Genomic DNA, 25,056 nt, shown 5'->3' on the forward strand with positions numbered 1-25,056 from the left:
TCAGATGTGAGGCATGGAATATGGCAGGTGTAAAAAATACACCTTGAGGAAAACAATTAAAGTGTCTTTAAAATGACTGTCTTCTATTTATTTGAGACTTACAAACTTTGTATCTGAGTGAGTATCAGAGGTTGGAAAAGTGTCCACAGTGGGGAAATACTAAAAAGTTCTGTTCCTGAATTTAGTCTCTTTTCAAACCAGCAATTTCTCTCATCTTGCCTAGAGTGTCTTATAAAACACGAAACAATCTTGCAGTCTTTCTGTAGATAAGCACAGCTGTCTCCTAGCTGAGGGGATGAGATTCAAACACATTTCTGTGCAGCTGGTTGTCGCGCCCCCCCACCCCCAGCTGCTTGGAAAATGGGAAACTTTATTGGCAGCAAGCCCCAAACCCAAAGCAGTAAGTGTCTAAACTAATCCCCAGGCACTGGAATTCGCAGGCAGTAGAAGCATAAAGTCATGTGTGGTTTTTAATCACTGTGATGTTTGCTTTATGAATTTAAAGAATAAAGTCCCTAGGGTGGGTGGGTGACAGTATAGGTATGTAGGCGTGTGTGGGGTGAGGGGAAGAAGAAAGTAGAACTGAGCAGTTAAGAATATGGACTCTGAAGACAAACTACGTAAATCCAAACACATTCTTTCTCTCTCTAAGTCTCAGTTTTCTCCTCTGTAAAATGGAAAACTAACACTATCTACCTCACAGGATTGCCATGAGGGCAAATTAAGTACACAGCACAATGCATTGTATATACCCTGATTCTCTATCGTTGCTATGATTATCAAGGTTTTGAAAACAACACCACTCCCTTCCCAAAAGTTGTTGCAAAAAGTAAAAGAGAGTGAAGAAAGATGAAGTTGCAATAATAGCCACCATTTTGTAAACTTGCGTCAAAGCCATATACTTTAAGATATTATCTATAATCCTAATAAGAACCTGTGAGGTAGGTATTATTTTTCCCATTTATCAGATAAGGCATCTAAGAATTATAACTCGGAGAATTTCAGTGCCTTGCCCGTGGTTACACAGGCAGTAAGAGGTCAAGCTGGGATTAAACCCAAATCTATATGACTCTAAACCCCCTGCTCTCACAACCATCTTGTGCTGCTGTCTCAGGAAAAGCAAATGTTTTGTAATTTAGTGAAAAGTGTTCTCTTATTTGGGATTGTTTTGCTCTGGCTGAGATCTCCCTACCTACTCTTCTTATTCTACCTCAAATATTTTGCAGTGAGATATTCCTCCTCTTTAGTTGGGGAGTCTTTTTGTTTTAATCCCTGAACATTGAACTCCGTCAATTATCTCCACTCAGCTTCTCTGAATGAGACTCCCCAGTCTAACTTTTGTCCTCCAGAAACACATGCCAAATGTGATTGCACAAGAACTCTCCTACTGCCTCTTCATTGCACCTTTTCAAGAGAGAGATTGACTTCCATGATAAAAATCTATTTGAATTTATAAGTAAATTCGTAGACTCTGATTTTTGAGTGTTTCTAATGTGCCTAACATTAGGCTGAGTGTTGTGGTGTGTGTGTGTGTTTCTTTCAGATGCTCAGGATAAACTTCTCTTTTTAATCTCACCAGTTAACATGAACATCTGTGGGTCTCAGAAATCCAACAATGAAATGACAATAACACAGTGGTCACAAAGAAAGAAGAGGGCTTTTCTCCATATCAAAGCTTTTACCCTAGAGGTTCAGGCCCACTGATGCATTTCAATTACTTGTGACATGTGTCACAGGGTCCATAATTTGGTGGTGATAATAATAGTTGAAATACTGAAATTGGAGAATGATTTACTGTTTTCCCATAAATTAGAGTGGCTTCAAGTTTATCCTTCTAATTATATCCTTTCGCTCACTTGCAGTCTGATATACTTCCTAGAGTTGGAAAGAAAGGAGGAGAGCTAAAATTAGTTTCCCGTAATCAAACAAGAAGCCCACTCTATCAATACAGTGTTCAGTGAGGTAGGCCCGCTCATAAGAAACATATTCTGCATGTGAATGTGTGTCATAGCAGAAAAACAAAAACCAACACAGATACACGGAAAAGTTTGAGATACTCTCGTTTAGGAACTGGAGACCGAGACTAAACAGGATATTCCTCTTCAAAGATGTTCCCCACAACATCAATATGAACTAACAATATGGTCTAAATTATTTTTTAATAATCTCTCTTACACATGTAGTAAGTTCAATTTCTATTGGTTCATCTTCCACAGTGTCATCTGTGGCAGACACTAGTAGTTGAGTGACCAATAGTCATTTCCTCATTCTTCCTTGATAACTAAACTCTGATTTTATTCAGGCAGAAGTTTACCCACCCTTGAGGGATGAATCGTGATTGGCCTATTATCCTTTACAAATGATTGGTCCAGGGGTGTTTCATGTGACCCAGACCTGACCAACTGGGTTGGGAAAAGTCTGCTGGAGTGGCTCTGGGAAAGATTCTTTTTGTAATAAAAGACCAAGTTATATAAAGAGCAACTCATTCTTTTACTCCTTAAAAAGTAGTTGGGTAAACACTTGAAATTTGGAGCTGTTGCATCCATATTGAAATTATAAGGGAACATAAAAAGAAACAGATGATGGTAGAGAAACGTTTGGAAATAATCCAAGTTTAATGACATTATTAAAACTTGGCACAACCATTATCTGGACTTCTTGTTATAGTTTAAATCATTAATAGTAAATTTTTTTATTTGCCAGTTAAAAGCATTCCTATTTTCAAATCCTATTGCCTCTTCTCTATGCCCAGCCCAGAATAGTTCAGCTGAAGATGATGTCATCAGTCTCCTAACTGGTATTTCACACACCAACCGTTTCTAAGAAACGGTTGAGAAAATTTGGTTGTAGCTATTTCCCTCCAGGACTATTTGCTCAAGAACATAGACACTCCTTACTATGGGCACTCAGTTTTGCATTGGCTTCTTATAAATCTCTCAGATCATGTCTTTACTTAAGCATGGTCACTTCATCTGCTATTGCTTGCCTACACCTAGTTCATCTCGCCTCCACAATTTGAATCCCAAACTATTTTACCTATGGGACCACACCACACTCACCCAATTCACATCTTTTTCCACCTCTAAAAATCCAGGCTTTTAAAAAAAGTAACCTACCATTTCCATAAAAACAGTGGCTATAAGTTTGGATCCAATCAACGCGGTATTGAGATATTGTTCAACAATACTGAGAAAGAACATAAAAATATGGGCAGAGAAGTCACTAAAGAGGGAGAGGATAAAATTCTGAGGGAATGGAAAGAGGTCAAGGCACAAATGTTGCACTGAGGACGAAGGCAAGCTCACTTAGTAGTAAAAGTTCTTAGGTACTAGGTCAGAGCTTTTACCTAGGGTAAACATTGATTGGGGAGCCATTAAAGATAGCCATTCATTACAGGGAGCTTTGTGGCTTTTGAGATCAGAGACTGGGGCCTGGCACTGCAGAAGCGGAGACCTCATCACCTAACAGAACCACAGCATCACTGAGAGAACAGACTGCCAAGAAGAGAGGCAGCAATGCCAGAAGAGTGATACTTGTTTGTTCTGCTTATTTTTCAGCACATAGGAATATACTCCCTGTACACTTCCACAAGCAGCTGAAGTCACAAGAGTTGTACAAGCCAATGAAATTTGAGTTATCCCTGTCAGCATAACACTATATGTGTCACACTTGGGGTGTTAAGGCCTAGAAAATGTTGACTACAACACTAATCTTTCGTCTTAAGAAGATATCTTTGAATATATCTTCAATTCTTCCAAAAAATCTACCATTCAAAGGAAGAATAAGGAATTTTTTTGCAAGAAGATGATAAAATATATTTTGCTAGTTTCTCTTTACTTTCAGGATCCTCAGAGATGAAATCTACCAATTTCATGAAGATAATTTGTACTAACTTCATCTGTATTTTATTTCATGGTTCCACTTATAATCATGTCATGTTTTTGAATTGTTCTCTTATCAAGTATCTGGTAATTACGTCTAATTGTGTTGAATTATTTGAACCAAGCAAAAGTGACGAGGTAACTTACCCTGTACTAGAACTCTGGCAAATTGAAAATGCTTGTTTTTTGTTTTCAGAATTCTTATTCAAAATTTTATTACCTGTAAGGAAAACCTCCCTTAACAATGGTACCCGACAATGCAGCTCAAGTAAGGATAAAATTACTTGATGGTAGCATTTGATAGTTTTTAATTATTTTGTCCTTTTAGTTCAGCAAAATGATTAGTATATTTCAAGGTCACGGGCACCATCCATTCCAATTTATGGAAAAGCTTTTGAACTGAATATAGAAGCCTAGGGATATCTCCAGTGGGTTAACTTTTAATGATACAACTAAGTTACAGCACAGCCTTCACAAATGCATATTTTATTGGAACTGACAAAGAAGTGAGGTGGCTGTGGAACAGACAGTCAAGAGTTTAGATAACAACGTTTTACAAGAGCATAGAAAAGAAAGCCTCCATGCTGCTTCTTTGTCCAGATCTCTGATACAGCTTGGCCCCATGCTTCACAATTTTGTCTAAAATGTTCATGAACGAGGAAAGACAAAGACTCTCTCCAATTGTCTTGTGACTGCAGTAAAACTTTGTCTAGAGAGTTTACAATTAGATTAAGATGGAGGACTAAACAACTCTGGTTGTTCAAATCTAGATTCAATAATAGCTAAATGTTGATTAGTATTCTCGATTTATTTAAATTAGCTCTTAGTATCTGGGGTTAATGGAGTTAGAGTGCAGATGTGTACTACATATTTCCAAATATTTTAGTCAAGTAACTGTTTCAAATATATACAAATCATAAAACCAAACTTACTTATGAAACAATCAAGTAGTTGTTGTTTTAATATTATGAAAGAGTCCAGATCTAGAGATTCCTGATGCCATCAAGCTACCTTGAATTTCTTGCTGCTTTCATTTGGGTCAGTGGAAGTATGCATCATTTCTTGGACATATCTATGACTTCAGTTAACACTCATACACTAAAGAATTCCATATCTCCATCTTCAGTCCTGACATGTCTTTTGGTTTCCATTATCATATTTCCAATTACTTCTTGGACATTTACACACAGATGTGCTGTAAGAACCTCAAATGCAACCCACAACTAAATCCCCATATTCTACTGGGGTAAATCAACATAATGGTTAAGAGTGATAAAAAATACATTTTCTGGGCATAGTGGCCCTGTGGCATAGTGGTTAAGTCCAGCGCACTTCACTTTGGCAGCTCAGGCACAGACCTTCAGCACTCATCAACTCATGCTGTGGCGGCAACCCACATACAAAATAGAGGACGACTGGCACAGATATTAGCTCAGGGCTAATCTTCCTCAAGCAAAAAATAATAATAATAATAAGAGGAAGATTGGCAACAGATGCTAGCTCAGTGCAAATCTTCCTCACCAAAAACTAAATAAAAACAAAAGCACAGTTTTTGGAAGCAAATAGCCTATGCTGGAAACTTGTCTCCGACACTTATTAACTAAGTGACCTTGAATCACATATTTAATCTCTATGAGCCTCATCTGAAAGACAGGCAGGCATAGTAATTGTATCTAACAAAGTTGACAAGGCAATTAAATAAGTTTTGTATTATATATGTATATGTATGTTAAACACTTGGAAGAGTGCCAGACACATAGTATGCACCATATATAAATGTTTAACTACTGTTATAATAGCCTCCAAATCTGTGCCTGTGCTACTCATAGTCACCAAGATTCATTCATTCTATCACCTAAATCTCTCTTAAATCTAAACCCCCTTAGACTTTATATTCACTTCATTAATTCAAGTCAATGTCCGTTTTATGTGAACCATTGAAATAGCCTCCTTTTAGTCTCCCAGAGTTGTCCCCCTTTCAATGTGATACATCACCTTAAGAAAATGAAGGAAAAAAGTCTTATCTTTGAAACAGTACATAAAACATTGACTAGCTTAAACTAGTTTTGCTTCCTTAAAACAGGTTATTTTAATCAAACCTTGCTTAATAACAGAGACGGTACAGCGCATGTGCCAAGAGGGAACCCATAGTCCCAGGATGGCCCTGGAACCAAGAATCTTCCTTCAACAAGGAAAATCCAGCTTCTAGCAGCCCAAGTAGCCTGATTACCATATATGGACTGATTCGAGGCTAACCAATCAGCTTACATGGACCCAGTTGTAGCTTAGTAATCCCTAACTCCTTAAATTTTGCCCTGAACCTTAGATCAGGGAGACAGATTTGAGAGCCTTGCCTTCTGTTTTCTTGCCAGTCAACCTCACCACAAAACTCTTTCTTTTCTCAAAAGCCAGTGCCACTGTATTGGCTTCTATGCTCATCGGGCAGTAAGCCCTTGCTTGGTAACATCAGCATCTCAATATTTACAGAGAAAGCATTTGAAAAAATTCAAAATCCATTCATGATGAAATCTCTCAACAAACTGGGTTTATTTGGAATGTACATCAACAGAACAAAGGCCATATATGACAAACACACAGCTAGCATCATATCCAAGATTGAAAGCTCTCCTGTAAGATCAGGAATAAGACAAGGATGCCCACTCTTGCCCCCTTAATGCAGCATAGTGCTAGAAGTCCTAGCTGGAGCAGCTGGGCAAGAAAAAGAAATAAAAAAGCAACCAAATTGGAAAAGAATAAGTAAAACTGTCTCTATTTTCAGATGACATTACTTCATATGTAGAAAATCCTAAAGACTCTATCAAAAATCTTTTAAAACTAATAAATGAATTCAGTGAAGTTGTAGGATACAAAATCAATATACAAAAATCGTTTGCATTTCCATACACTAAAAATGAACTATCAGAAAGAGACACAAGGAAAACAATCCCATTTACAATTGCGTCAAAAAGCATAAAATATCTAGGAACAAATTTAAACAAGGAGGTGAAAACTCTGTACACCGAAAACTATAAGACATTGAAGAAAGAAAATGAAGAAGACAGAAAGAAATGGAAAGATACTTTGTGCTCATGGATTGGAAGAATTAATATCACTAGAATGTCCATAATACTCAAAGCAACTCACAGAGTCAGTGCAATCCCTATCACACTTCCAATGACGTTTTTCACAGAAATACAACAAGCAATCTTAAAATTTGTATGGAACCACAAAAGATCTTGAATAGCTAAAGCAATCTTGAGAAAGAAGAACAAAGCTTGAGGCATCACAATTCCTCATTGTAAACTATTTTACAAGTCTGTAATAATCAAAACAGTATGGTATTGGCATAAAAATATACACATAGATCAACGGGACAGAATTAAGCACCCAGAAATAAACCCATGCATATATGGTCAATTAAGTTATTACAAAAGTTCCAAGAATACACAATGGGGAAATGATAGTCTCCTCAGTAAATGGTTTTGGGAAAAATGGACAAACACCTGTAAAAGAATGAAAGTGGAATCCTTCTTTCACTTTACCCAAAAATCAACTCAAGATGGATGCAGACTTCAACATCAAACTTTGAAATCATAAACTCCTAGAAGAAAACAGGGGTAAGCTACTTGGCATTGGTTTTGCAATGATTTTTTTGGATTTGACAAAAGCAAAGGCAATAAAAGCAAATAAAAGGCAAAAAAAAACAGTGACACTATATCAAACTGAAAAGCTCATCCACAGCAAAACAAACCATCAATAAAATGAAAAGGCAGCCTATACAAGAGAAACTACTCACAAATCATATATCTGATAAGGAATTACTATCCGAAAGATACAAAAACTCACACAATTCAATAGCCAAAACCCAAATAATCCAATAAAAAATCAACAGAGTAACTGAATAGATATTTTGATAATGAAGACACACAAGTTAGCAACAGTACATGTAAAGGTGGTTAACATCACTAATCATCAGGGAATTGCAAATCAAAACCACGGTGAAACATCATCTCACACCTGTTAGAATGGCTAGCATCAAAAGGAGAAGAGATAACAAGTGTGGAGGCTCTGGAGATAAGGGAACCCTTGTGCACTGTTCTTGGGAATTTAAATTGGTTCAGACACTATGGAAAACAGTATGGACATTTCTTAAAAATTAAAAATAGGACTAGTGTATGATCCAGCAATATCACTTCTGCTTATATATCCAAAAAAAATTTAGACAGGATATCGAAGAGATATTTGCACTGCCATATTTACTGCAGCATTACTTACAATAGTCCAGATATGGAAATAATCTGTGTGTCCATCAATAGACGAATGGATAAAGAAGAATTTGCATGTATACATACAACGGAGTATTACTCAGTCATGAGAAAGAAAGAACTCTGACATTTTCATCAACATGGATGGATCTTAAGGGTATTATGCTAAGTCTAATCAACCAGACAGAGAAAGAAAAATACTGCATGGTATCACTTATATTTGCAACCTAAAAAAAAAAAAAAAACAAAAAACAAAAAACACAGTTAAACTCATAAAAACGGAGAATAGAAAATTGGTTGCCAGAGGCAGGAGAGATGGGGAAAAGAAAGAGAAATTGGTAAAAGGGTACAAACTTTCAGGTATAAGATGAATAAAATCAGTCTGGGGATCCAATGTAAAACACAGTGACTACAGTTAACGCTGTATTGTATAACTGAAATTTGCAGAGAGAGTAAAACTTAAATGTTCTTCCCAAAAATTAAAAAAATTAAAAGTGTGTGGTGGACGGATGTGTTAACTAGATGGGGGAAATTCTATTACAACATATATGTATATTAAATCACCACGATGTACACTTTAAATATTTTACAATTTTATTTGTCGATTATATCTCAATAAAGCTGAAAAGTAAAAAAGAAAAAATGGTAAATGCAGTCATAAGGGTAGGGCTTTAATCAGATGGGATTAGAAAAACAGGAAGAGATTCTCTCTCTGTCACTCACTTTGTCTATCATGTGAGGACACGGCAAGTAACCTGACATCTGCAAGCGAGGGAGAGATCTCTTACCAGGAACCAAGTCATTTGGCACTTTGATCATGGACATCCCAACCTCCAGAACTGTGGGAAAATAAATTTCTATTGTTTAAGCCAACTGGTCTGTGGCATGTTGTTATGGCAGCCCGAGCAGACTACACACACATGCTACGTGTTCTAATTTAACACAGATGTTTGGGACACAACCCTACAGGAAGATTTTACCCTCCCCTTGTCATTCATTGCAAACTAACTGCATCCTGGCCTGATGTAATTCTGTGAGTCTGCACTATCCCTTAATGCTGGCCTCCGTGGGGGAACCTTCTAAATCTTCACTGAACAAATCAATTAACAAAACATCACCTATTTACATGTGTATTAGGTTCTCAAACTCCTATTACTGTACTGCAGTTTTGATAATAAAAATAAGCAAGAATGCACTAGAGTGTGATTATTTGATGAACTGGGTAAACTGTAGAATCCTTTTTGCTTCAGCAAAATTATTTGCCATAAAACACAATATGGCGGTATTTTGAGCAAAAGCAATTTGAACACCAAACCGTTTAATCTTGATCAATAAAGGGGGCAACATGAAATATCCTGGCAGGCAATTGGTATTGCTCAAGGAAAAGTCAAACGGAATTGGGCAACAGGATTTTGTTGATCAAACAATGCATTGGAGCGCCTACTAACTGATAAAGTTGATAATTAATAGAATATTCCAATAAAAAGGCAAGACAATCACTTCTAACTTATAATTCTATTTCAGTTTGTTGGAACTCAATATTTCCCTTAATGCATAAAGAGTATTTCTACATCTAGGAGGACCCTAAATAATCATTGTATTGTGAAAATCCAGATGGACTACACGTTTAAACACGGAATGTTCTTGCTCCTTGAACTTCCAAACCACAAGAAATTTTAAAAGTCCTGTTCACTGTTCTTTTATAATAATAGGGAATCCAGCAGCTGCTTATTGAAAGGGAGTATTATATTTGATGAATTTAGCCCCAGATTAGTCTGAAACATTGATGATCTACAGAGTATGGGCACTTACAATTCTCGGGCACACCCCAACATACCAGAAAGCTAGCAAAGCATTTTACTATGCCTATTATATATTCATGGCCAATATACATTATGGTGCTATTACGGATTTTGTTAGGCAACCTATATTGCCCCTCTCACTACATATCACTGAGAAGAGAGTAGATGAGACTTGGCACAAATGGAAGAGTAGTGAAATATTTATTTGAAAATATATGAGTTCATTTTACTCAGAGACCTCAGTTGTACACACATGGGTTTTTAGCAAAATCAGAATTTAGACGCATAGGCTTCTATACCTACAGTGCAACAAAATTTCTCTGATTTAAGGGTGACGCTCTGGTATTTCAGTCTTATATATGGCAAAATACTGGCATTCCCAGATCTCCAATCAAATTTTGGAATTATAGCCTATTCGTAACTCAGTTTGTGAAACGTGGATGCTTTTCACAAAAGAAAGCAATATTATAAAGGGTAGTATGCTTTCTCAGACTGTCTACTTAACCTTTCTTGTTTAACTGATGTTGTACATAAAATATTTAAGTCATGGCTATCATGAATCCTAAGATAATAATTCGTATTTACTGATTTATTACCTTACCAAAAATATTACATCCTTTATCACATCTATTCCTCCAAACAAGCCAAACAAATTCTACGGGATATGTAAAAGTGAAATTCCCATTTTATAGATTAGGAAAAGGAGGTTAATTATCTTTCCAAGATCGTAACTCTAGTCAAAATTTATAGCTAATATCTACCCAGTTTAAATGCACTGTAAACAGTGCTTATTATGTGCTAAGCATTATTAAAGAGTGTCACTTGTATTTAAATCATTTAACTGTCACTCCCTCAATTTTGTATTTTGTATGTTTATTAAATTGATTCTAATCTTTCTCTCCCAAATGTGATTGTGGTTTGCTCCAACTGCTTGGACCTTAATCAAACACACAATCTTGAAATGTTCTCAAAATGTTTGTGACTGGCAACAATGGGAAGAAGGTAAATGGGTAAAAGTCACATTTTGGAAAGGCTTAACCCTCACTCCGAGAACTGATGTTTCTGGATCACTCTATTTTAATATGGAATCTTCATCTCATATAAAGTTTAGTATCAGAGCCCCCCTTACCTATTTTGTTTTATTTTATTTGTTTGTTTAGATAGTACAGAAGGAAAAACATATTCAACATAAGTGAAACTTTAAAGTGTCAGAGTAGATTTTATCTAGATTTCAGAGAGGAACTCTATATACATGTGTTCAGTTTTCATTAAAGCAAGTTGATCTTACAATCATTAAAACAAAATTTAGAACAGATGCAGGACAGGGTCTCTGGTGGTGTGGAAGGCAATTGGAGATGCATTAGAGCTTGGGTATGATAGCAAGGAGATTGCCACTGGCAGAAGAGTCAAAATGGGGAGAAGCATCCATTCGAATTTATTTTTATTGTCTCTTTTCTTTCTCCTTACCAATATGTCTTCTGACCTGAACTTCTTATGGGGGGAGTGAGAGAATAAAAACTGAAAAGATATTTAGAAAAGAGGAATTTTATGTCACTAAGCTAGAATAAGTTATTCATTTACTTAAAGAATATTTAAATTTGAGAGACAGTGAAATGTACTGGCTAGGAGTGCAAGCTTTGGAGTCAAAATGGCTAGGTTTGAATCTTGGTTCCACCACATCCTAATTGGGTCACTTCAGAAGCCAGTTACTTAATTTTTGCTTCAGGTTTTAATTTGAAAAATTGTGATAATAAAATAAAATGAAACTCTTTTAAAAGTTAAATTAAAAAATACATGTAAAGAACTTAAAACACCCTGCTGTATAGCAAGCTTCAGTAAGAGTTAACTATTACCACCATTGTTGCTGTTGGTAACATTAATAATATTTTTTAACATGCATTGTATTCTAGAAGCTAGGGTGACAGTTTTCACACAGATCTAAATGAACCACATCTGCACATATACTTTCAAATATTACTAATGGGATACTCAAATGAGAAATGACACCATATTCTGAATGATATAGGAAAAACAAAATCTCGAAATGACTTTACGTCAAACCTGCTTGCTGCATGCACCTAGCAGCGTGAATGGTGCGCCTGGCAAAGTGCGCCTTCCTCTTAGGATTTCCATTCACGCTGGCTCACAGATCTACAGGCAAGAGCAATATGAGATCCCGGAAATGGGTCCCTGCTTTATGATTCCATTTCTTTATAGAGCAGGAACCTCTTTACAAAGCATGTGGGTGAACTTTGGAATCGGAAAGACCTGCATTCTCCTCCTGGCTCCATCTTACAATAGGTATGTAAATGTGGGCAAATTATTAAACTTCTATGAGACACAGGTCATCCTTTGTAAAATGGAGATGATAATATTTACACACTAGGCAGATAATAACTAAAGGAGATGATGTATATAAAACACAGCGTCTTACATATCATGAGGCTTTAACAAGTCAGCTATTCTTACATTATTATATCTAAACTTTAAATTGGAAGATCCTGCAGATGTACCTTTTTAAAAACAACTACTATTCGTATGTATGTACATATGTATATATTTCTATATTCAGGCAAATGCCCTTGGTATATGTCCCCAGAGATCATGGCTAAAACAAAATCCTTTTTACTTGAGAAGACTTTTATAGTCTGAAAGGTTGGCAAGAGCAGATTCTTAAGTCATCTTGGATGAATTAGATGACCTTCTTTCTCATGTTTCAAACCCCTTTTCTAACAGAGACCATAAACAGTCCAAATATTTACCCCGACCCCTCCAAAGTAGAAACAAACTGGGGTTGCTCTGGAGCGCCATTCATCACCTCCCCCTCTCTTTTCAGCTCACTCCGAGACACTGAATGGCATTAGGTAAAATTGTGCCATCAACAGCATTGCACCTGGCATGGCTGGTTCTCCCAGGTGGAAAAGCAGATGTATAATGGACCTATTCGAAAATGCTACATTAGAGAAACAGCTCTACAAACAAAATTAGTAAGACAATGCTGAGGGTTGCTCTTCTTTCTGTCCCATTGTAGTTTATCATCCAGAAAAAGGAATTGCCAGGTAAACCATGGAGAAGCACAATTAAGGGGGAAGGCGAAGTGGAGGAGTTTTGTAGTGGCATCCCCCGGATACTGTGCAGAGAGAGAGAATGCAAACTAAGGCATTCAGCTCATATGTCTGTGTGTATTAAGCCATTTAGCTAGCGTATGGTATGTTTCAGGCTGTCCCAGGGATGTAGACAAGGAACTAAATATTGACTCAGCAAGAGCTCAAATGAGAGGTCTAATTAAATTAAATGGTACAAAGGGGAGGCTTGTTTCATAGACTCCAGTAATTGCTTAAAACACAAAAGAGACCAAATAAAGGTCAAAGAGATATAGTAATAGCCAGGCAGATATATATAGTGAGACGTGGAGAAGTCATGAACATAGAGGTGACCACCAGTTAAAGACTATCAGTGACTCAATTGTGAAAAAGGACTGGATGTCGTCATGACCATAAATAATCAACGGTGCCTTTAAGCAGAGTCTGGCACTGACACTTGCATCAGCATGCTAGTTTTAATTTCACTTTAATGACTGGCTATGTGCAGAAATGCCTTAGGGTGACACCCTTTCCTTGGAAGAACTTGATTGAGAGCTCATGGAGGAAAGGTGTAATACTTTTGAGCTCTAAAAATGCTGGGTTTCAAGTTCCACTCCACAAAGGACAGAGTGTGAAGGACCATGAGGATGACTCTAGTGGGTTAGCTATTTCGGAACACAGTGTTGGAAATACGAGAAAGCATCTATGTGAATGGGCAGACAGATAAAGAAGGACTCTGATTTCATCTTTGTGACCCCTAAGCCACTGTCACTGCATATCAAGGGCAGCAGAGGCCCTCCTAGAGAGGGAGCTGGATGACGGAGGTGGAGGAGGAGGAGAAAGAGATAGATCCCTTTCCCTGTACTTAAGCTCTCTGAGCCTTAGTTTCTTATTTATAAAATGGGAATCATAGTGGGACTTTCCTCAGAACATTGTTGTGAGTATAAAATAATTAATATTTGTAAGGGATTTAAAATGACTTCTGGTTGTTATTAAGAGCTCGATAAATGTTAGCTGTCATTGTTATCATTACCCTCATAATCACCACAGAAATGAAGAATAAGAAACTTGTCCTAGAAAAGTGCCGCATCTGCTCAAAGTGTGAGATACGGACATTGAATTTGTTCAATTTTCCCTTTTCAATAAAGCTTCTGTACCTGTTTGCTGGGCCACTTAGCATTGCATGTATGTGATTTAGAGTCAAAGGACTGGGCTTAAGATCTTGCCTTCCCTTTTGATAGCTTTGTGATCTTGGAGAAGTTGCTCAACCTTTTGAAGCTTCAGTTTCCATATCTATAAAAATAGTAAGAACACTAGCTATCTCATACAACTTTTTTTTTGGTAAGGATTATGAAAGTAAACGCATCTCAAATACTTAGGACAGTGTCTAGCATTAATAAGCACTCATTTCATGTACATACACAGACAGACATATGCATACATATTGCACACCTGGTTTACATATGTAAACTATACTTATGTGTGCACACACAAACACACACAAAACCCTATACTCCTTTAACTCTAAATGGAATCTCAGAATTTTTTAAAAATTATTTTATTGAGGTCACACTGGTTTATAACATTGTGTAAATTTCTGGTGTACATTATTACACTTGAGTTTCTCTATAGACTATATCATGTTCACCACCAAAAGTCTTGATTCCATCTGTCACCATACATATGTGCTCCTTTACCCCTTTTGCTTTTCCTCCTCCCCCTTCTCCTCTGGTAACCACCAATCTGTTCTCCTTTTCTATGTATTTGTTTGTTTATCCTCCACGTATGTGTGAAATTGTACCGTATTTGTCTTTCTCTGACTGACATTTTACTTAATACCCTCAAGGTCCACCCAAGTTGTCACAAATGGTACAATTTTTCCTTTTTTATGGCTGAGTGGTATTCCATTATATATATACCACATCTTCTTTATCCATTCATCTGTTGGTGGGCACTTGAGTTGCTTCCACATCTTGGCTGTTGTGAACAATGCTGTAGTGAACGTAGGGGTGCATAGATCTTTTTGGATTAGTGTTTTCACGTTCTTTGGATAAATACCTAGAAGTGAAATAGCTTGATCGTATGGTAGTTTTATTTTTAATTTTTTGATAAATCTCCGTGCTGTTTTCCATAGTGGTTGCACCAGTTTGCATTCTCACCTGCAATGTATGAGGATACAATCTCAGAACTTTTTTAGCTTAAAGAACCCTAGTCATACTACCCATTCTCTCCATCTTTTGTCAGTCTCTGTTTCTGTCTTTTTCTCACTCTCATTCACATACACACACAAACTATTCAGGCAAAAGGTTTATGGGTCTAGGGGCTGGCCCCGTGGCTGAGTGGTTAAGTTTGCATGCTCCACCTCATTGGCCCAGGGTTCAGATCCTGGGCGCGGACATGCCACCACTCATTGGGCCATGTTGAGGTGGTGCCCCACATGCTGCAACTAGAAGGACCCACAACTAAAATATAAAGCTATGTACTGGTGGGATTTGGGGAGAAAAATCAGTGGGGACAAAAAAGAAGACTGGCAACAGTTGTTAGCTCAGGCGCCAATCTTTAAAAAGGATAAAAAAGGTTCATGGGTCTATACTTACAGTATTCCTTAATCCAAATAGACTTTTCTTGATTTATCATTAAAAACATTACCTTGCCTTTTATGGCAATTTATATTTTTAGTTCTGTTTCATAGAACATTTCTCTTATCTATCTAACTAAATTCTTCAAATTCTTTATTATTCAGCTCAAATTTTCTGTGAAATTCTTCAGACTATTCAAATTAGAGTACTTCCTTGGCTATAGATCTTTGACGTCTATTGCCCCAAACACCTAATTGCTTATTAATTCTGTACTGCTGTTAAACGTTTCTGTAACATATTGGGCTGTTGTCTTCTGCCCGAGATCTTAAAAGCCCACGCTATCAGAAATGTTAATCTTACCAAAATGACTCCCCTGAATTTTTGGGCAGCTGAAGTTCTACTCTATATTGCAATTGAATAATTCTGAACATGTGATATTTGCATAAACAGTCTTGACATTGAATAAAAATATCTCTGTGTTTGATCTTTCTTCAAATCTAAGGGCTAAATGTTTCCATTTGCATTGGCAACAAGTAGATTAAAGTCCAAGTATCTACCTGAAGGTCTTTTCCCTTGTTCTGAGTATAGTCAAGAATAGCCTAAGACAGACTGTAACTTCTTCTATTACTCATCAGCTGCATGTGGATCAAACTCTAATTGTGGTACACAAGCCAATCCTCAAATCCCTTATCAAGTGCTGCTGCTGAAACAGGGATGGGCAGTAAGCAACTTTGTGATATGCAAAGGAAATATCCCACTAAAAGGAGAACATTTTCTTAGGCTTCTTCCTTTAAACTTAATTTGAAATAAACTTGTATAATAATTAGATGAAACATACCATGAATAACATCACTTCATGGTAAAGTTAGCATTATCCCACATTAGCTAATACAATTACTACTGTGATGACTACTACTACCACTGCTACTGTTACTAGCTGATATTTAATAAGTACCTGCTAAATGCTAGACACCACGGTAAGCACATTACATGTAATACTTTATTTCCCTCTTGGAAGGTATTTATGAGCCAGTGAACAACCCTCCTGGCCTTCCCTTTCCTTGTACAGAGTTGATGGAGGCCTCATAGTGAGATTCCAGGAAGTACATGAATCCCGGTTCTGAGTAACTACATAGAGAAAAGCTCTCTACCAATTTGCATCAAAGTTAAATGAGCAAAAATTAAAAACTTTGTGGTTTTAAGTCATGAGAATTGGGAGCTATTTTTTGTGACAGTAGAACAGAACCTAAGTTGACTAACTCGATTTTGTTGACTAGAAAAACCTTCTTTAAATGTTTTTTTCAATTACAGATATTCTTTTTCCATGCTACATGATGCAGAGCCTGAGGCTAGACTAAAAATGATTCATTTTTGTGCGGAATAGGAGTGGATTTGTACTCTATATCTGGTTGAAGGTTTAAGTGGAGCTCGTAAAACACTCATGGAAGAGTGTCAATTTTGCCATTAGCAATAATAAATAATACCATGTGTGCACATACACACGAATGCACACACACACACAGTAGTTGCTCAATGTTTGCAGTATATGAGTGATATCTAAAGTGTATGTATCCCTTTTGAAAAAACACAGAACTTTATCATAAAATTCAACCATGAATTAATTGCCTGTGACCCAGGGCTTGCTCTAAACTTTCCCGAGACATCTAATATTGTGAAGAGATGACTGAATGCACTTGTTCCCCGAGGGTTGTGTTATTTTTGTGATTAGCTACATCATCAAAAGCAGCATTTCCAGATCATATTATCACAACTGTCTGCTGAAAGGCTTCACTAAATTGAGATTTAATGTTGCAACTTCACGTTTTATTGAGGGACAGTGTAAGAAATGTTTCTTTGAGCATTTCTGTCTTTTATAGACCTCTAGGTTAAACATCATTCATCATGTTACCGATTGTTACTCAAATAATGGCCACACGCAATACATTTCTGTTTAAATTTAAAGCCTGATAAACATTTTCTCTCCGTAAAGAAATGTCTATGTTATCATCAAGTAATGACAACAATACAATATAATTACTTGTCAATTTCCAGTTGAATGTACTCGACTAGAGTAAGTAATTCACTCGAAAGCTTGGTAGTACCCATTTCTTTGTTTTCCAAAAATTAAAAAAAAATTATTTAAGGTCTGTTTTTAGTTTAAATTTCTAATTCTTATATTTTTCTGGATTTATGAAACCGCTACAATTTTTCAGAAGCATGAAGGATATAAATTCTATTTGTAAATTAACATTTCCTATAATTAATTTGCTTTGCTTGTCTTTTCTTTCCAACTGAATTCTTTGAGAACAAAGACCTCGTTTACACATCTCTGCATTGTTGTTTCAGGGCAGCAAAATGAGAATAAATATATGTTAGTGTGGAATGACACAAAAAGCTCGGAAGCTAGAGCCTGGATTCACATTTTCACTCCATCACTTACTAACCATATGACATTTGGCAAGTTATTTTCATTTATTAGCTTTAGTTTTCTTGTCAACAAAATGCTACAAGTTTACTTGTAGCATCGTTGAGAGGATAAACGAATATACATGAATGTGTCAATAAAAGTGGTGTATTCACCAAATTCAGCAAAATCTCCCATCACCTCTTTTCCATCCACAAAGAAATCGACGGAAAAGGACACAAGGATGCTATCATTTGTCTCTTGAGTGGGTACCTACAAAGAGAGCTTGAGAGGAGTTTATGCATGTGGTTTACTGAAGGCCTGTTCTCAGGAGAAGGGATGGGAAGAGAAAAGAATAGGGTGGGTGAGGGTAATAAGAACATTGTTGGTCTCAACCAGAGACCAGCTTTGGCCTGATCTCATAGGGGCTGTGAAATGCACAGCAGAGTTGGTTCCATCTTGAGGCAAGGAGTCTGGTCTTTTGGATCCTACCCTCAGTCATTCACTATCATTAGGCTTCCACGGTACGCAGGGGTGGTGGTGCATAACCACACAGAGAGGAGGACTCCCGTTTGTCTAAGGACAATTATCTAGAGAAGGAAGCAGCTGTGATATGTCGGCAGCCAACACTCACAGGAGTTAGGAGATGAGTGAACTACCAGGTGAGGGGATCTGGCTGGAGTAGCAACATCCATAACAGCATTATTAGCTTTCCCTTAGTTCTTGTCATCCCTTAGGCCAATAATTCTCAACCAGGAACAATTTTGCATTTGACAGTGTCTGGAGACATTTTTGGTTATCACAGCTGATTTGGGGGGGACTGGCATCTAGTGAGTCAAGTCCAGGGATGCTGCTAACATTCTACAATGCACAGAACAGTCTCCCACAACAAATAACTATCTAGCCCCCAAATCCAAATGCCAATAGTGGCAAAGGTGAGAAATCCTCAAATAAACAAATACATAAATGTCAATATTTATTTTATTTATTACTAACAGTTGTTGATTTGCTATTAATATCATTCAGAGTTTACTACTCAAAAGGAAACAATATAGGATTGCATTGGTTTTGTTAGAGAAAACACTCACACACACATCCCCACACAAACATGGCCTCACAGGAACTTTTGTGAATATGACTAGTATTACTTCGTAATGCAACAACAAGCAAAAATTCAGCATGAGTCATAGACTGAAATGACTACTTTTGCAAACGTCATCCATAGTATCTTGTGCCTTTTTCACATCTGCTTTCAGTTCTGCCTTTCTCCGTGCCTTTATGGATTTTGACACCAGCACTTTGCTGTCCTAGAATCTTTACTCTTTGATTTTTTTTCTTTTCTCCCCTTTTCTTCTGTGTCTTTTCTCCCTGACTTCCAGCTGAAGTCATAAACATCAGGATGTTTGCATCCAGCTCTACTCTTTTTCTTCAGCTGCACTTTGTCTAATAGGGAATTTAGCACCATCCTATAGCTGTCAAATACATCTTGCTCATTTTGGTGACCTCTCTTCTCACCCCTTTGAAGTTCTGTGGTTCAGGTTGTTTAGCACACAATAGAAATAATTAATCCTGTCTTTTCTTTTCTAAGGATTGATAACGAGCTAATTTTTTTTCTAAAACAGAAATAGTCTTTTCTATTGTTTTAAATTCTTTGAATATTTTCCTTTTTAATAATGTTGAACCACTTGAAATGCAAATAAGAATATGGCAATTATTATAAGGAGTAAATTTAACAGTAGAAATTCTCACATCACATTTATAATTTTGTTCCCTTTCCCCTTCCATTTCTTTCCTTTTCAACATTTTTGTGTGTGTGTGCCTTATCCAGGTGTTTTATCCTCTCCATCTCTTAATTGCACAATGAGAATCTAATCTCACAAAACACGTCACCACTGTTCTCAGAGAGATACCATAGCAGTCTCAATAAAGCCATGTAAAATCAGTCCTATAACTATTCACAATATATTGAATCATTTTGATACACGTCTCACTTTCCTCTGGATCTGAAATTAATGGCTAACTCCTAAAACATTTGATCTCATTCTCACTGATGCATATTGCTTAAGCAAATTTCTAGAAGCACTTTTTAAAAACAAAACAAACCAAAACAACTTGCTATGTCAATTTGATGATTGATTCTTAGAGGAAAATTTTCGATAGAAACTGGCAAGGGAAAGGAACAGCAGAAAGGAATGAGATCAATGTTTCCAGAAAGATGGTAAAATAGGAAGCACCAGAAATCTGTCTCCCCACCCAGATCACAACTATACTGGTGAAATTTGTCTGATGTAACTACTTAGGAACTCTAGAGTCTATTGAGGGCTTGCAACTTCCAGAGGAAGGCTTGGTACCTTACGGTTAATTTCTGTCAATTTCAGCTCTCAGCACAGTAGCAGCTATCCATCCCTCATCCCTCAGCCACTCAACCGGAAGCTGTGCACATGTTCCTGGAGCAACTTGCATGCAACCTGTGAGAGTCAGGGTAGGCAAAAAGGACCCTGTCCTCCAAATATCAAAAGTCTGTGCTCTGATCACTGATTACTGCTTCTCATTACAGAGATGCAGACAAAGAGCCATTGACCACTGTTGTTGCACCTGTCATTGTTGCAAGCCCTTCCCACTCTGGCTGAAGTAACTTCCAGGGGATTTATGTCCAGCAACTTTATTTATCCCCTTCATTTTTCTCTTTTTCCATGTTTGGAAGCTAGACATTGAAGACTAGGACATTTAAAAATGGTCACATATACAGGGGAAATTAGAAAGTCACTGCTCATGTCCAGAGGAAGGCATAGGCTCAGAAAAGACCTGGGAAGAACTTCAGTTTACACTTCAGCCTGGTCCTTGGTACAGAGACAGCCTACAGCAATCAAAAAGCAAAACAAACAAAAACTCCACAAAAAAAACAAAACCATAAAGCAAACAAATAAAAAAATCCAACAAACCCTGGAGAAGGAGGAGAATCTGATGTCCAGAGTTACCACATAATTAGATTCAAATATCCAGTCTTCAACAACAAAAAGAACACAGCATACAAAGAAGCAGGAAAGGATGTTCCATTCAAAGGACAAAAAATAAAACAACAGAAACTGTTCCTGGGAAAGACATAATGGTAGATCTACTAAAGAAAGACGGTTTAAGACAGCTGTCTTAAAGATCCTTAAAGAACTAAAGGAAGACATAGGCAAAGTCAAGAAAATGATGTATGAAGAAAATGGAAGTATCAGTTAAGAGATAAGAAAACCTAAAAAGAAACCAAAGAAATTCTGGAGCTGAAAATACAATAACTGAAATGAAAAATTCACTAGAGGGATTCAAAGGCTTGTTTGAGGAGGCAGAAGAAAGAATCAGTAGATTTGAAGAGGGGGCAAAGAAATGAACAACTCTGAGGAACAGACAGAAAAAAGACTGAAGGAGACTGAACAGAGCCTAAGGGACTTGAGGGACACTATCAAGCAGACCAACATACCCATTGTGAGAGTCCAAGAAGAATAGAGAGAGAAAGAGGCAGAAAAAAATATTTGAAATGGCTGAAAACTTCCCAAATTTGATAAAAGATGTGAATATAAACATCCAAAACATTCCATAAACTCCAAGTAGGATGAACGCAAAGAGACTCACATCAAGACACATTATAATCAAACTATTGAAAGCCGAAGATGAAAAGAGAATTTTGAAAGCAGCAAGAGAGAAGCAACTTGTCTCTTATAACAGATCCTCAAAGATAATCATCATATTTCTCATTGGAAATTTTGAAGGCCAGAGGGCAGTGGAATGATATATTTAAGGTACTAAGAGAAAAACTATCAATTGAGAAAACTAGATCCAGTAAAACTGTCCTTCAAAAGTGAGGGAGAAATTAAGACATCCCAAGGTAAACAAAAGCTGAGAGAGTTCATTATCACTAGACCTGCCCTGCAAGAAATGCTGAGGGGATTCTTGTAGGTTGAAATGAAAGACACTACACAGCAACTCAAAGTTGTATGAAGAAATAAAGATCTCAGTAACAGTAAATATACGGACAATTATAAAAGCTGGTTTCATTGTAATAATGGTGTGTAACTCCAATTTTTGTTTTCTACATGATTTAAGAAACTAACACATTAAAAAAATTATTATTCAAAGTTAGTATCATTGTAATTTTGGTTTCTAACTCCGCATTTTGTTTTCTATATAATTTAGGATACTACTGCATTAAAGTTTTTTTAGTTTATGTTTTTAAATAAATAATTTATAAAGATGTAATTTTGACATCCACAACTGAAGGGAGTGGAGGATAAAGCTACTAAAGAAGTAGAATTCTTGTATATTATTGAAGTTAAGCTTGAATAAATTCAATTAGAATATTATAACTTTAGCATATTAAATGTAACCTGCATGGTAATCACAAAGAAAATAGTTGAAGAATATACATAAGAGGAAATAAGAGAGGAATTTAAAAATTCACTATAAAAGAGAATAAGATCATAAATTCTGAGTTAGAAGGAACCACAGAGGTCATTTAATCCCAAACCTTAGATGAAGAAACACAAACACAAAAAGATTAATGTCTAGACTGCAACCTGGGTCTCCTGATTTGAAGTCCAGTAGTTTTCCTATTGTCTCACATTAGCTTCCCACGTTGAAGTTGAAGAATTTGTCCTGGTCAGGCTTTCTTAGGAGTTCAGGATCATTAAATCATCATTATTATCAATGAATACTATGTTCTAGTCAGTGTTTTCTCACACCTTTCAATTAAAACCATTCCTTATGTTTTGATATCTGTAGCGACCATCTCAGCTGAGTGTACGAATACTACCGCCTGTCATTTTGCCACTAAACTCACTGGGAGGCCATAGGGCTTACTTTCAGTAGCAATAAAGTGAAAACATAAGAGTTAGATTCTAGTCCTGGCTCTGCCATTAGACACTTCATGAACTAGGGCAAGTCATTGAAAGTCCCTGACCTATTTCATTGTTTGTAAAGTTAATTTGAGTTAAATAATTATGACGTGAATAGATTATCTCTAAGATTCCTTCAAGTGCTATTACAACTGGATGCATAACACAAGCAGCATTCTCAAGAAAATCGAATCCATTATGGTATCAGTTTGTTTAGATATCAAGAGAATTTCTTAGTCCACTTTATTACAATGCAATAAAGAAGAACACAATATCCCGCACATTTTCTTATTTTTAAAATATATTCTTTGAATTTCTAAGGTCCGATTACTTCCATTTGCCTCCTACCTAGCATTAAACAAACAAACAAACAAACAAAACAACTCTATAGAGAGTTAAATTTGTTGGCAAAGTGTCTTCCCTCTTTCCTTTTCTCTGTGCCCTTCTCCGCATTTATCTTCCCTTTTTCATTTCTTTCATCTCTCTTCATTCCATTTCGTACATCTCTCAGTCATTTTTTTAACCTCTAAATACTTCAGTTAACTTCCCAAATCTTCTTTTACTTTTCCCAATTTTCTTGATGACTACCAATAACTGCAGTAGGTTCAGAAAGCTCATTCACTAATTCCCTTAATGTCTTAATGTGGCAAGCACATTAACCTACTAAGTCATTCTGTGTGTAGTTGATTGCCTGAGTTCTGTAGGCCCTAGTGGCTCTTTTGGTCAATAGCTGTATTGTTGCTATTCCCTATCATTCCTAATTGAATGCACACTGCCCCTTGATTTCTGCTAAAGCTGAGTTGCTGTTGCTTGGCAAATTTTCAATCTTGCTGATCTTTCCCCCCAACTGATGAGTTATATTTATTTATCCAATCTTTAAAATTGTGGCTTTGGCACACCTGCCTCAGAGTAAGACAGCACAATTAAACACATTAAAGGAAATACACAAAACATAGTGATTATATAACATAATTAATCAGTATTAAGTAGTATAAAAAATTGCAGGCCTAAAAACAACACTTGGGGAAAGGGTAATTTGAAGAGTTTAAAGCCATTTTAATTACTTGACTGTTTTCTCCTGAATTTTATTTTTTATACATACAGGCTAAAATATAACAATATTTCTTTACGGTGACACTCCCTTCATAAAATACAACGGCTTCCTCACTTGGCACTGTACATAAGAACACTAGAGGTACAATTGATGGAGAATTTACGGGAATGCCCTTGGGTAACCCAGGTACATTTTAATCTTCCTAGCATTATCTTTTGACTATATTCCCAAACTAGTACATTAATAAGTCGGGGTGACTGTGGAAACTCATCTGCAATAGTATGTTTAGTTATAATTTTATCATGTTTTGCTATCATTTTTTCAATTAAAGTCTTATATACTCCCCCTTTCTCTGAGAGAGGATAGCCATCGAAAGGCCACCTTGGCTTCATTTCCGTGTGACTGAAGGATAAACTGAAAGTGAGTCAGGTTCCATAATCCAGGTAATGTCCTGGAGCTTGGCTCTGGTGGAACAATGTCTAGCATACTGTATCTCTGATTACTACCTCAAATCATTACTGTTAACTCAGATTATTTTCTCTTCTAAGCAACATTGAATAGTGAGTGAAGATTTGGACATCTTTAGTTTGTCCTTTTGCTAAAATGAAACTATGAATTGAGCTCTCACATCTTAAACTTAGCAGAAAACTACTCCTTCCATTTCATCAAAATATGGGATCCATAAGAAGATCAACTTCCCATTCATCTCTATCCAAATGTGTTTATGTCTTCATTCATCTTTATCCTGGCTCTGGAGAGTTCCTTTCTTCCAAAGCTAGTCTTTCTACCTGTTTTCCTAATTCCATTCCCTGTCCCTTGCTTAAGACTTTATTCTATCAGTTAGTCTTAATTGTTCATTGATTCATTCTTTTCCGGATTTTTCTTGCTCTTTGCCTAAAAATTTTCTCAATTACTGCCATCTTAAAAAGTACATAAATAAAAATGTTAACCAAAAAATGGAAGAAAAGAAGCTTCCAGCAATTCCATCTGTCAGTCAATTCTCTCTCCCTCCCTCCCTCCCTTTCTCTCTCTCTCTCTTTCTCCTTCCTTTCAATTACAAACTACTTAAAAATTTAGTCTATGCTGCCATCTTTTTTCTGTCACTGCATAC

At 36.6% G+C, this 25,056-nt stretch overlaps 1 protein-coding gene across 21 annotated transcripts in view; it reads right to left on the bottom strand.

Annotated features, from left to right (window-relative positions):
• The window catches only part of CTNNA3 (catenin alpha 3), a 1,517,748-nt gene that overhangs the window by 23,725 nt on the left and 1,468,967 nt on the right, over positions 1-25,056 (bottom strand). For 2 of the 21 annotated variants that reach the window (XM_070563771.1, XM_070563770.1), the window contains exon 18: positions 14,580-15,190. The exons of the other annotated variants lie outside the window; for them this stretch is intronic. In XM_070563771.1, coding sequence (XP_070419872.1) covers positions 14,969-15,190 — 222 coding nt within the window. In that variant the 3' untranslated portion in view covers positions 14,580-14,968. Of the gene's footprint in view, positions 1-14,579; positions 15,191-25,056 lie in introns of those variants that run through there. 21 annotated transcript variants of the gene reach the window in all.

This window comes from Equus przewalskii, chromosome 1, assembly GCF_037783145.1.
Source record: "Equus przewalskii isolate Varuska chromosome 1, EquPr2, whole genome shotgun sequence".
NCBI lineage: Eukaryota > Metazoa > Chordata > Mammalia > Perissodactyla > Equidae > Equus > Equus przewalskii.